This window comes from Cariama cristata, unplaced genomic scaffold, assembly GCF_000690535.1.
Source record: "Cariama cristata isolate BGI_N322 unplaced genomic scaffold, ASM69053v1 scaffold8940, whole genome shotgun sequence".
Lineage (NCBI taxonomy): Eukaryota > Metazoa > Chordata > Aves > Cariamiformes > Cariamidae > Cariama > Cariama cristata.
Genome location: NW_009592917.1, coordinates 18,239 through 32,180, shown reverse-complemented (window position 1 = coordinate 32,180; position 13,942 = coordinate 18,239). Strand labels below are relative to the sequence as shown.

General features: G+C 36.4%; 1 protein-coding gene across 1 annotated transcript in view; it reads left to right on the top strand.

The window, feature by feature from the left end:
- Positions 1–917: 917 nt before the first annotated feature.
- Positions 918–13,942, top strand: part of DHX29 (DEAH (Asp-Glu-Ala-His) box polypeptide 29) — a gene marked incomplete at both ends in the record, with an annotated part of 28,035 nt that continues 15,010 nt past the window's right edge. The window contains 13 exons of the mRNA XM_009701622.1: positions 918–991; positions 1,798–1,911; positions 2,397–2,526; positions 2,913–3,055; positions 3,672–3,797; positions 4,248–4,374; positions 4,662–4,823; positions 5,409–5,574; positions 6,661–6,784; positions 7,206–7,802; positions 8,527–8,670; positions 8,764–8,940; positions 9,552–9,695. Coding sequence (XP_009699924.1) covers positions 918–991; positions 1,798–1,911; positions 2,397–2,526; positions 2,913–3,055; positions 3,672–3,797; positions 4,248–4,374; positions 4,662–4,823; positions 5,409–5,574; positions 6,661–6,784; positions 7,206–7,802; positions 8,527–8,670; positions 8,764–8,940; positions 9,552–9,695 — 2,228 coding nt within the window. The remainder of the gene's footprint in view (positions 992–1,797; positions 1,912–2,396; positions 2,527–2,912; positions 3,056–3,671; positions 3,798–4,247; positions 4,375–4,661; positions 4,824–5,408; positions 5,575–6,660; positions 6,785–7,205; positions 7,803–8,526; positions 8,671–8,763; positions 8,941–9,551; positions 9,696–13,942) is intronic.

Genomic DNA, 13,942 nt, shown 5'->3' with positions numbered 1-13,942 from the left:
CAACACTCCCACCCAGCTTGGTGTCGTCCGCCAACTTGCTGAGGGTGCACTCGATCCCGTCGTCCAGATCATCAATGAAGATGTTAAACAGGACTGGCCCCAACACTGAGCCCCGGGGAACACCACTTGTGACCGGCCGCCAACTAGATTTAGCTCCATTCACCACCACTTTCTGGGCACGGGCGGCCAGCCAGTTTTTTACCCAGCGAAGGGTATTCCTGTCCAGCTCATGAGCTGCCAGTTTCTCCAGCAGAATGCTGTGGGAGACAGTATCAAAGGCCTTGCTGAAGTCCAGGTAGACCACATCCACAGCCTTTCCCTCATCCACCCAGCGAGTCACCTGGTCATAGAAGGAGATCAGGTTGGTCAAGCAGGACTTGCCTTTCATGAACCTATACTGGCTAGTCCTGATCCCCTGATTGTCCTTCACATGCCTTGTGATCTCATGCCTTGTGATCTTGATTGATTACTACAAAGCTATTCTGTCTGCCCATGGACTTCAGTAAATATCCAATATCCACAGCTTTGGTGGCAAAGAGTTCTGTTACATTCCTGTGTGCTTTGTAATAAAAAACCTCCACAGTCCTGCTTGTTTTGAACCTGCCATTAGCTTCCCTATTTGGCAGTCCTTGTTCCAGTGTTGAGAGACAGTGAGCAGTCAGTCTCATTTCCTTTCATTGTACTACTTGGGATTTTATATTTTGTCTGCTAACAGTCATACCCTTCTTTGATCTTCCTTGTTTAAGGGCCTCTCTGTACCATTGATTATTCTTGTTGTTAGTATGTACCTGCATGTTTCTGGCAAATTAGTGTAATATTTGCTTGCACTAACCTGTTATGTTAGGTCTGCTTTAGCTACTATAAACGATGTTCTCTGTGTTCTGCTTATGTGATTGATGGTTATTTGGAATTTGCAGGTCCAAAAACTTACAGTTTTAGTTCAACAACAGATTCCAGTGCTGCTGCAAATCTAGATAAATCTGTTCTTAAGGTGAGTATCTTCTTTAGGTAAAACAACTTTCGTTTTCATAGTACTCTTAGCTGAGTAAATTTTTACCTGAGTAAATATTTCTTCAGCTTTTCTTCAGTATTATTTTATGCAGGTAAACTACATTCCTAATTTAGACATTGACTGTGTTTGAGCTTGATACGTGTGGGATTTTGAGTGTGTTTTAAGAAATAGGGGTAAACTAACCGAGCAGGAGAATGTCTATATTTTTTAAGTAACAAATGGACTGTTTGGGCTTCTGCTGTGCATGTGGATTCTTCCTGCCAGAGGAAGAATACAGATTTTATGCAACCACCTCAGTAGCAACCAAAGCATGGTTTATGTTTTAGAAGTGTTAAAAGTACTAGAATTAGTATTTTACTAAAATTATTTTTTTAAGACAGATAGGAAGGAGAGTGTCACAGATTGTATCTTGATGGTCAAATTATTTTATACCAATTCTTGTAAGCAGAGGACAAAGGCCTTGTTCCTTCTGGTAGAATTTTTTTTTATTTCCATAACAGTGTTTCCCTTGACATACTAAAATTCCTTGAAGATGTAAATGGGCCTTCTCTGTAATAAGGAATTAAGTCTTCTCTTTCAAGTAAAAGTGTATAGCTTGCAAAAATAAAAAGAAAAAAAGTCTCTCTTTCATAAGAAATATTTACTGTGCTTATGGAAAGCTGAAAAGTTGGGATTTGAATGGTAAAGAGATGTCTACGTGCTTATTTTCTTAGCCATGAAGCGCATTGGTATGTTATAAAAATTTGTAATGTTTTGCTTTGTATCAACTGATTTTCTATATGCAGGTAATGATAAATGGTAATTTGGAGAAAAGGATTATTGATGTAATCAATGACCATAAAAAACAAAATGATGACAAAGGAATGATTTCCAGAAGACTTACTGCTAAGAAACTACAGGTAGAGTTTAAAATGTTCTCCAACCATTGTTAATTCAGAATAAACAGTTTCTTTTTTGTCATTCGTATCATGCATCATATTATACTTCTGCATGCAGTACAAGCCAGTGTAGCATGCTTTCTAGTAGTTACATTAATGATTAGTCAGTGAAATTGACAAGTATGCATTCAGTAACTAAAATCGGAGACTTCAGACAGGATAGAGGAATAGAACTTAATCTGATTGTTTTGTGTGTCTAACTAGAAAATGCATTCTGTACAGAGGCTGGAATGTAGATTTATTTACACATGCATACATATTTACAGTAAAAATGTTATAAATTCTGTATACAACACACATTTTCTACTCAGCCTTCTGATATATTAATTTACACTCTTTACCTCCATTTAATGCCAGTTATCTGATATGTGGGAAATAGGAGTTTACAAGCGTGTATTAGATTGCTAGGTTAAATCCTAATATTTTCTGACTTTTTTAATTTGTAGGACGTATACATGGCTTTACAAAGATTCTCTTTTAAGACTGAACACATTGAAGAAGCAATGAAAAATACACTTTTATATGGTGGCGATCTTCACTCTGCACTTGATTGGCTTTGTTTAAACCTTCCTGACGGTGAGTATGGTGACAGAGGATTTACTACAGTTTTTAACAGAAGAGTAACAGGACCTGTTCTGGCACAGGAATTCTTCATAGTAGTAGTTAAATATATTGTTTCACTAAGACTAGTAGTCATCACAGTGTTCTTTTCCTAGGTGTGTTGCTGACTCATTCTGAGATATTTTTTCAGTGTATAAAGTCTTGTAGACCTCTTGTTCTACTTTTAGAGTGTTATGGAAGTCCAACAAGCAAATGCTGGCTTATCTAAATGCTAAAGTCTACTTTTATTTCAGGCACGCTGGTTTTGTTTTATGTTTTTCTAGTTGGCTCCCAACACACTGTAAAAGATTTTCAGTGGTTATTATTGAAATATTCTATGACATGGGTTTTTTATTTTGAAGATGCCTTGCCTGAAGGTTTTAGCCAGCAGTTTGAAGAACAACAACAGAGACCTAGAGCAAAGTTTTGTTCTCCTGTGTCACAACATGAACCTCCACCTCGCTTAGTAGATAACAAAAAGAAAGAAAATGGCCCTGAAACTAAGGTAATCTGAGAAATTAATTTACTAGGGGAAAGAGAGGATGAAGTTTTCTAAAATACAGAATTTGCATTGACTTCTAACACTAGTGTGAAAAACTTCTGAAAATATGGTATGCTTAATAATTGTCACCCACATTATTTTAACTTCAGTGGAATGGTCAGTTGAAGGTAACATTTTTTTCATGTGAAGTCTAGAGGCTCTTCATAGTTTATTTTTGTGGCAAAGCATAGCTCAATTTTTTGCTGGAATGGGTTCATTCTGTTTATTTACAGATGGCACTCTTTACATGCTTGTATGGGTTTAAGTTTGCCTGTGTACTTAGAGTGGTTTGATTTTTGAGGTTGTTGAATCTTAAACCTAGAAATAGAAAAGATTTCTTGCAAAAGCATTTTTTTTCTCACAGCAGTTGTAATTGGCCAAGTGTGAAGATCTATTTAAGTGTATTGTGAGATGTTTACCCTGGTTGGAGAAGTTTGTTCCATGTTTTTTTGTAATTTGTGTCATATAACTTAGTTTTATATATAAATCTTAAGCAGTGGTTCCTAAATATTGGCAGAGAAAAGCATTGGTGTTTTCACTTACTGTTATAATTGATTTTAATTTTCATTGCTCTTCCTAGGAGACAAATGTGGGGAAAGAGAAAGAAGTAAGTATGAAAGAATGGATTTTGCGATATGCCGAGCAACAGAGTGTTGAAGAGAAGAATGAGTCTATGAAAGAGGCAGATGAAGAAAAGTTTGATCCAGTAAGACAGAATAACACTTCATGGAAGTCTTTCAAAAACTGATGTCTGGTACATCTGCAAGTGGTGGATATATTTGTTAAAAATTGGGGATTGAATACTTCTTTTACATTATCTATTTTTACATTTACAGGCTACTGAAGGGGAAATGTGTTCAAACTTCTCCTTTCCTAAGTTGTTTTTCCTTTCCCTGTTTTTTTTTTTTGTATGGGGTTCAAAATACTGAGCGCATTGTGCTGGAAAGGAAAAATTCTTGAAACGCTTCTTAGTGAATTAGGAAAGTGACTATCAAATTCTGAGAGGTTTTGACTGTTACTTATGTAAAAACTAATGGTTCCTCCTTGTGTAAGCTTGGTATAAAGGATGGAGCCCCCATGTCATTATGAAGGTCATTAAATGTGGCAAGCATACAATATTCAATTTGTAATTAATAGTTCTGTATGTTTGAAATAGAATGAGAGGTATGTGCATCTGGCTGCCAAGCTTTCAGAAGCAAAAGAACAAGCAAGCATCTCCAAGCAGGACAAAGACAAGCAAGGCCAGAAGGTAGCACAGGAGAAAATAAGAAGAATTCAGCAAGGTAGAGCTATGCAAATTACCTGTGTTTTATTTTGTGGCCTGTGTATTCATTAGGCAAGTAAGTCTCTGAGTCAGATAGAATTGATTTCATCATGTTCTATGCCACTATGTCAATTGCAGGCTTTCCTGAATCTGTCCTTTCCATGTGGGTCAAATTCTAAAAAGTCAGTAACATTTCACTACTTATGTTTTTGGGTGCTCAGTATGAATTAATACAATTGATCTTTTCTTTTTAAAGAATAAATGCCTAGCAGTTGGTGGGTGAAGGTTGCATTCTCTCTCTGACAGAAATGACCATACTTGAAGAACATCCGGTATTTAATCCAGCTATAAAGATATCAAACCAACAACAAAATGAAAAGAAAAAAACTCCAACACCTCAGCCTCAAGAAACCACTTTGAATTTGAGCTTGCTTGAAAAACCCGATGGTGCTACAAAGGAAGACAAAGGTGTGTTGGAAGTAGTTCAGTAAAAGCTTGAAGTGTACCACAGATTTCCACTATTGGTTCTTGCTTTTCTAGATTGTATTGCATTGCAGTGCTAAGTCATCAAGCTCTGATTGTGCAAAAGGCAGGTAACTACCTCACTGACTAAGCTAACTTTAAAGGATCTGTACTGGTTTTAATAGATGACATTGAAAGCTATTTTTACCACTGTCATGTCTAAAATTTTTTTTAATTGTAGGGCTAATTACTCTTTCTGTTGTCACCCTCTCATATTTTTAAACTGTTTTCTTTATAAACCTTAGAAGTGTTACATTATTTTCCGATAACGAAACTTTAGTGAAAGTTCTTAAATTATTGGGTGATCAAAGATGGCAAACAAAATATTGTAATTAATTTCCTGCTAGATACTTCCATGGGAAAATCAGGAATTTCTGTCATGTATCAGTACCAGTATTTCTGCAAAACATTTCAGAAAATAGTGCTGTCTAGTAAAAATACATTTGAAGAAAAGGTAAAAACAGTCTTTGCTATCAAAGGAATGTAAAATAAATTTTAGGACTCTTAAAATGTGTGTTTCTACTCTTGTAGTGAAAAAGAAAGAACCGCTAGATGTAAGAAATTTTGATTATAGTGCTCGAAGCTGGACTGGTAAATCTCCAAAACAATTTTTGATTGACTGGTGCAGGAAGAATTTTCCTAAGAGCCCAAATCCTGCTTTTGAAAAGCTTCCTGTTGGCAAATATTGGAAATGTAGGTACGTATTCCCTATGAACTTTACATTTTACTTTTGGTTCATTTAAAAATAAAAATGCTGACTACTTCTGTCTTGTCGTGTTGATCCAGATTTACATGAATATAGGGTCTTTAACCCAAACTCTTTCTTTTTTTTTTTTTTTTTTTGTTGACCAGGAAAGTATTTCACTCTGGATAGCTCTGCAAAAGACTAGACACTATCACAAAAATAAGATTCTAGTGAATGATCCTATAAAGATGGGATTAGTTTTCAATTCTGTACTGCTGAATGAAAGGTTCTGAAGCAAACCAGTGAGATAAATTTGGACAATTAACTTCTGGTATTGTCATTCAAAGTAATATATTAAATCATAGGTTTTAAACATATGAATACAAAAAACCCTTTGGGGATTGTTTAAAATAAAGTGCAAGTTAGAAATTTGTGTAAAAGCTACTGTAAGTTTCTGACCAAAACAGTGCAGTATCAGTGATTTTTAAATTTCTTGTAGAAAATTAGTCTAGTGGTATAAAGTAGAATATTATCATGTAGAAATAAAGTAGACACGGCATTACAAATGAATAATGCTTCTTGAAGGAACCAAGTGAAAACCTATCTTCTTGCTGAAGTTAAAAGCTACTAGTGTACTGTCCTCCTAAGAATATGAGAAATTTGACTGCTGGTCTGACTAGCATGTATCTGTTAAACAGATGTTTGCATCTCAGTAGATCATTAACTGTCATCTCAATTTATGCTAAGTATTTACAAGCACAAGAATATTTAATACTTCTTCCAAAGCAGCTAGCCTTAATGGTGATCTGTATGTGTATAAACGCTTCGGCTTTGAAGAAAATGAAGGTGTGTGTTAAGAGAAAAAAAAAAAATCACAAATTCACTGCTGGAATCTGCTGCTGAAAGTCTTATGCTATTCAGTCAAACTTTATTGGCTGTTTCTTGTTTACAAAATATTATTGAGTAACATTAAGTTTATTTAGCATAGTTTCTTCATTTGAATTTCACTCTTACGTTTCAAACAAAAACATTGACAGGTGTGCTAGTTATATAGGTCACAAAAATTAAGAGAAATGCCTGTATGAATTTGTCTTTAAGGGTCAGGATTACCAAATCATCAGATGATGTAATGGCAATGTGTCCTACAATCGTAACAGAAGATAGCATGCAAGCACAACATCTAGCTGCTACTTTGGCACTCTATCATTTAACCAAAGGACAAGTAAGATTTTCACCAGTATTACTGTTCTTAGCCTGGAATCTGCCTGTGCACTTGTTTGTTACGATATCTGTAGTTAAATTCCAAAAACAGTGTAATGGTGTTTCCCATTAAATTATTTGGTTGTATTATATGTTCACTTGCTTCTATCTACAATGATATATATGTGTTGCAGCATACAGGGAGGAATTTTTTTGATAATAAAACTGTTCTTTCAGTGTTGTAAAGAACACAAGCCAGTTGAAAATAAAAAGTGTATGTTGACATTTATATTAGTTTTCATAGTTTCTGTATTTAGAAATAGCTCCCTATTTCATGTTTTGTCTTATCTTTTGCCACTCAAGTTCATTTACACATAAAATGTCAGTGATACTACTGTGTAGTACATAAAGTAATTTTTTTTTTCTGCTTTTTCCACCTGAAGTCAGTTCATCAGTTACTGCCTCCTACCTACCGAGATGTCTGGCTAGAATGGAGGGATATTGAAAAGAAAAAGGAAGAAGAAAACAAGATAGAAACCAACAAACCTCGTGATAACTTTATTGCTAGATTATTAAACAAACTCAAACAACAACAACAGCTACAATCTGAAAACCAGCCAAAAGTATCTGAGGATCCTGAAGATTCCTGGGAAAACTTAGTTTCTGATGAGGACTTCAGCAGTCTCTCCCTTGAGACTTCAGACACAGATAACTTGGAACCTTCAAGGATTTTGTTCAAAAAGCTGCAAAGTTCCTCCAGATACCAGAAGCTTCTGAAAGAGAGACAGGAGTTACCTGTGTTTAAGCACAGGTACTCAATTGTAGAAACTCTTAAAAAACATAGAGTAGTAGTTGTGGCTGGTGAAACAGGCAGTGGGAAGAGTACTCAGGTGCCCCATTTCTTGTTAGAAGACTTGTTGCTAGATGAAGGATCAAATAAATGTAATATTGTTTGCACACAACCCCGAAGAATCTCAGCAGTGAGTCTGGCAACAAGGGTTTGTGAAGAGCTAGGCTGCGAATCAGGACCAGGAGGAAAAGTAAGATGTGTCTGAATTCCTTTTTCTAGTGTTGATCAAATACAAGGGGTGGGATTGTTGGTACAAAATGAAAACATTATTTCTTACACAAACAAATAATTAGATGTTATTTTCTCTTGAAAAGGGCTTCTTGCTATGTCAGCTGTTTCTTTCCAAATTGTCACCTGTGAACTTCTGGGTATGCATATATGATCCCTAAAATCCTTAGAGGGTGATTAAGACCAAGACTGTTTCTTCATGGGGATAGTCAAACATTGGAGCAGATTGCCCAGAGGCTATGGCATCTCTGTCATTAGGGATGGAGAAAACTCCTCTGCATAAGGCTCTGAGCAATCCAGTCTGGACTTTGAGTGAGGCACTGTTTTGAGAGATGTCCCTTCCGACATGAGTTGTTTTGTTAATTGAAGAAGACTGATGTCCTGTATTTTTTATGGTAGTCTATTAGTGCGAAAATATTTTTGTTTGAGGACTGCGAAGAACACTGAGTTTACTAGCTCTTTGCTACTCTGGAGAAACTTAATTGTAGATTTCAGTGTATTTTCCCTTTCCTAAAAAAAGAAAGTGCATGTATGAAAAAACTGTGGTAGTCACTCACCATACTGTTTAATTAGCAACTTGTGCAGTGTCTGAATCTAACAGTGCTTAAATTTCACTTCATTTTGAATCTCTCTAGCTTGTATACTATTTTAAGTTATTCCTATATTTTAAATATTTGTTTTTAAAGAATTCCCTGTGCGGATATCAGATTCGTATGGAATCAAGAACAGGAGAAGCCACCAGACTACTCTACTGTACAACAGGTGTCCTACTTCGGAAACTTCAAGAAGATGGTCTTCTTTCAAGTGTATCTCATGTTATTGTAGATGAGGTTATCAGTTCTTACTATTCTTCAGAAACTGTACTTATTCTGGGCCTTGACTTATACAAAAGCCTTACTATAGATATGTTTTTCTAATTCTAGGTACATGAAAGAAGTGTCCAGTCTGATTTCTTGCTAGTTATTCTGAAGGAGATCTTGCATAAGCGTTCAGACCTGCATCTGATTTTAATGAGTGCTACTGTAGACAGTGAGAAATTTTCCAGCTATTTTTCACACTGTCCCATTCTAAGGATCTCAGGGAGGAGTTACCCTGTTGAGGTAGGTAGATGTTTCTTTGATTATGCAAGACACTTTGTATGCACATATACAGTGTTTGCGTGGTTAGTGTCTATAGAAAATACAGGTATATCACCTTTTTCTTAACAAAAAAACGTATCTTAAATGTGTGTTTCCAGGACTTGTAAGCCTTTTTGTTTTTGAAAATATAAAATAGCTTCAGTGCTTTGAAGTACAGGGCTGTAGTATTTTTTCTGATGGATTTATTACTGATTAAAATCAGTCCATCAGTGACACTTTACTTTCAACCTGGGTTGAACACAGAAAAATCAAAGCCTTAAAGAATTCCCCCCTAACCCCCATGCAACTTTGTTATTACGCTTTTATGTATGTTTCTCATACACATTATATAGGCTAAAGTAAAAGTAATGTTAGCGGTCATGTGGAGAGGCCCATTAACAAACTTACAGCAGCTCTTAGTTTAGGTTTACAAAAATCGTAAGAAAGATTAAGTTGAAATTTGCAGGATCTGTTACAACATTGAAAGAGAAGGGCATGCCCTGTTCAGCTTTTTATGTAAGATTTAGAAAACAGAAAAGGTGTTGATTAGTTTTTGACATGACTTGTATTTCTTCTGTGAATTTTCAATGAAGATTTTCCATGTTGAAGATGTAATTGAAGCAACTGGCTATGTTCTGGAGAAAGACTCAGAATATTGTCAGAAGTTCTTGGAGGAGGAGGAGGAAGAAGTAACAATAAATGTTACTAGCAAAGGAGGAGGCACTGCAAAGTACCAGGTAAAATAGGCATTTCTAGTTTTGGCTTGGAAATTTTTTTTTATTGCTGTTATTTTATCATTTTCATTCCTCTTAGTAAATGTAACTGGATTGTATGTTATCAAATATTCTTTCAACTGATAAAAGACAGACACAATGGCACTCCTATAATGGAACCCAAATATTTATTGATGCTGCACCCTTATGTTTGTCTCTCCAATTCCTTTATAGTTGTCTTGATTTTGCTATGTTTAACATTGAGTTCTCTTGTACAAATTCCCAGCTCTAGATCTATAAGCAGCAGCAGGGGAAAGCATTTAAGTTTTTTCTCCCAAAGAATTTTCCTAAGTAGTGAACCTAAGAACAGAAGAGGCAAGGCCGTATCCTTGTTAGCTGAAAATAATTCAAAGATCCTCCAACTTAGTATGCCAAATTGTTGTCCGAAAAGCAGATTTGTGCCTGGCATGCAATGAACCAATTCCACACGCTCAGGAGAGATATTGTATCTGCTGGGTGCTTGGTGGACTTTTCCACAAGTCAAACACACCAAACACAAGTTTCAGTGTTCTTTTAATACACAAAAATCACAGATTAGTACTTTTCCATACATGCCTACTAACTACTGATTGGTTAGTAATTTACATATGATTACGTATTAATTCATATAACTATGCATGCTCAGGGGAAGGGTCTTCACCTGGGAAAGGCTCTTCTTGACCTGTGAGTGTGATTTTTAGTATTATAATGAAGGCAGTTCACTTCAGGACACAGTAAAAACTAGTTTCATCGACAAGTTGGTTAATCAAACGGTCACTTTGCCAGGTTGTCAAATAATTCATCCTTAACACAATCCGTCCAGATGTTCTCATAAACTTGTAGGACTTTACATACCCTAACTCACTTCATGAATCTGTTGTTAATCAAAGTCATCTCACCCAAGATTCAAATCAAGGTATGATCCAAGCCTTGTAATTATTAACTACAGTTACCAGTACCAGATATTAAATGCATTATAACAATTCAACAATATTATTAGGTAGAACACAGTCTTCTATACAAATAGTTTGTTACTTTGATTATATCGATTCCCCCCTTTGAGACTTACGATGTTAAAACAGTGTAAGTCTCATATCATTCCTTTTATAGATTATTTGGTTTACAAAAGGGCATACACTGAATCAAACAAGTAGTTACAAAAATCAGAACTATGATGAACAGTGCAAACAGAAAAAACTGTTTCAACCAATTAAGATTGGGAAGCCCCAAGAGTAACCAAGAAAGATCTAATTCTTCTCATTCTGTAACCTTAGATGCCAATTCCTTTAATTGCTGAATCTTTCTCTCTGCTAATTGTGAATTATCTGTCAGATTAAAACAATACATTCCCTTAAATTCTTCACAGCCGTGATTATATCTTAGGAGTAGGTAATCGACTGCACGTCTGTTCTCAAGAGTAGCTTCTCATATTTGCATCACTTCAGTTGCAATAGCTTAAGTGCCTGTGAAGTATAATTTATATATTTTACTAGGGCACAAATAATTATTTTTATTGAATGATAATTCATAGCCACTCCAGCTCCAGGTGCTAATATAGCTGCGGGCGACATGTCACTCGAACTATATAAAGTGACTTGAGAGTCACAAGCTTTGGGCAGTTGATGTGTGTTTCCCTTAATCCATTTATCATGTTCTAAATCTTCTTTATTTAATAACAATGGGGCCATTCTTCCTATGGAGCGTGGTCCTCCAGTGGCATTTGCTGGTATGTAGGTATACAGTAATCAGGCACATAATAAAAACCAGCTCATAGATAATTTGGTATGTGCTTAGGTATGGCTTTGAAACTGGGTGACATTACAATTTAGAGGAGGCTGTAGACGTGTTAGATTTTTGCATTTCACAGAGTGATTTAAAAGCATCACAAAGCCTTGCAGGGAGTGTTCCTCACACTTTTAGCATCCCTCTTTCCTTGACTTTAGTTGCTTTTCCCATGTCATGTATAGTATAAGTTAGTTCATTATCAAAGTTTGGAAACATTGTATATAGTTCCTTAGTATCTCTAAAGAAGTTGGTATTCCTATAAGGCATGAACTATACTTTCCTCCTGATGAGTTTCCTGCTGCAATACAAAAAGAGGATGCATTGGTTACCTCTTGGGCTAAGAGTTTCCAAACATTTCAATTCCTATCCCATTTTGGCAACAAAAGCTGCAATCTAATAGTATTTAATGAAAGCACTAGCAAGCTCAGTATTATCTTCAATTCTATTTTGAACAACTTGGCAAAACTTGAATTCCTTATTTAATTTGATTAATATGATTATTCCCCCTACAGTTACAAGGATACAAACAGCAAATATTGCTTGTGTACAATCTGAATGAACAAATGATTCAGCAGCATTCCAGGTGCAAATAATTATTTGGATTTTAAAATGAGTTTCAATGGTCTTTTACGCACTGATGTCCACAGTCCAGGGGGTGCCTTCTTTATTGTAGTGTAATGAATCCAGGATTCTACCCCTCTAAGTTTTACAGCAGTGTTTGTAGTCAGCAATACTTGAAAGAGTCCTTTCCACTTTTCTTCAAGGGGATTGTCCTTCCACATCTGTAGATAGACTTGGTCTCCAGGACAAAAGGAATGCACCAGGAATTCAAGGGGTATGAGCATCCTTAGAAGTATGTACCAGTGTTTTTGGGAACTCAACATCTTATTTAAGGATAAATGATAGTTAACACTTTCTCCTCTACTATATGTATTTGTTCGGACCTTCCTGTCAAATTGACGTAACAAGATTTGCCATATAGAATTTCAAAAGGGCTTATCTTTTCTCTAGCACTGGGTGTCACACTAATTCTCAATAGAGTAAGTGGCAAAGCTTCAGCCCATTTTAACTGAGCTTCCTGGCATAATTTAGAAATTTGTCATTTCAGTGTTTGATTCATTCTTTCTACCTGTCTGCTGGATTGTTACTTCTTTTGCCTTGTTAGTTCAAAACGGGAAAGCTTCAGGCCATCCAGAGAAGGTATCTACCAATACCAGTAAATACCGGTATTTGTTACACCATGGCAATTCTGAAAAATCTATTTGCCAATACTCACCAGGACTTAACGTTTTTTCTTACCTCTACAGGAGGGGGTCAGGTTTGTATTTTCAGATTGTTCCTATGACAAATTTGACATTTGTTACTCACGCTTTTGGCAATAAGCAACATTTTGACTCCTATTGCATAACATTTTGCTGATTCAACCGTTGCTTCTGTTCCATGTGTGTCTCATCACGGGTTTTAGTCATCAGCTTTCTCATAATTTCAGGAGTCATTATAAGTTGTCCATGTGAGGTAATCCACCACCCTCTGTCCTTTTTGCACTGTAGTAACTCAGCTAATTTATCTTCTTTTTCCTTGTAGTTTTGGTATTCTATTTGTATTTCCTTTCATGGAATTAGAACATGAATTGTGGCACTTAGTGCCACACATCTTGCAGCTTCATCCATCCTCCAGTTTCTTCGAATTATGTCTGAATTTCCTTTTTGGTGTGCCTTACAATGAATTACAGGAACTTCGTTTGGTTTCTGTACGACTTCCAACAAGTTTAAGAGCTCCACTGCATACTTTATAGATATACCACTGACAGATAAAAGCCCTTGTTCCTTCCAAATAGCGCCATGGGCATGAACAACTCCAAAGGCATATTTGGGTTCTGTAAATATATATTAACTCTTTTTCTTTTGGCCGGTTCTAGAGCCCTGGTTAAGGCAATTATTTCTGCTTTCTGTGCAGATGTATTTGGAGGTAATGCTTTAATCTCTCAGTCTTCAGTTAGGGTTACCACAGCAGAGCCAGCCTTCCTCTCTCTTTTCACAACAGAACTGCTTCCATTGGTGTACAGTTATTTATCTGGAGCTTGGAGAGTGTCACCGTTTAAGGCTGGGCCAGCACTTAAAGCGGGTGGCAGATGCTCTCTGTTAACCCCATCCCTTCCCAGAATGGGAAGTAGAGGAGTGAAGGGAGAGAGACTTATGGGTTGGAACTTAAAACAAACTCTAATAAAACAATAACAGTGAAAATAGTATAAATAATATTAAAGCTAATACTACTACTAATAGAAATAGAAATATACAAAACCAATACTGCTCTTCCTGATGATGACCGCCGGACTGCGTGCCGTGCTGCGGTAGCTCGCAGTGCTCACAGGGCAGGGCAGGCACCCGAAGTCCCAGAACTCGACTCCACAGCAGGCGGGAAACCGGACTGGGGGAGCATGGTCAGGG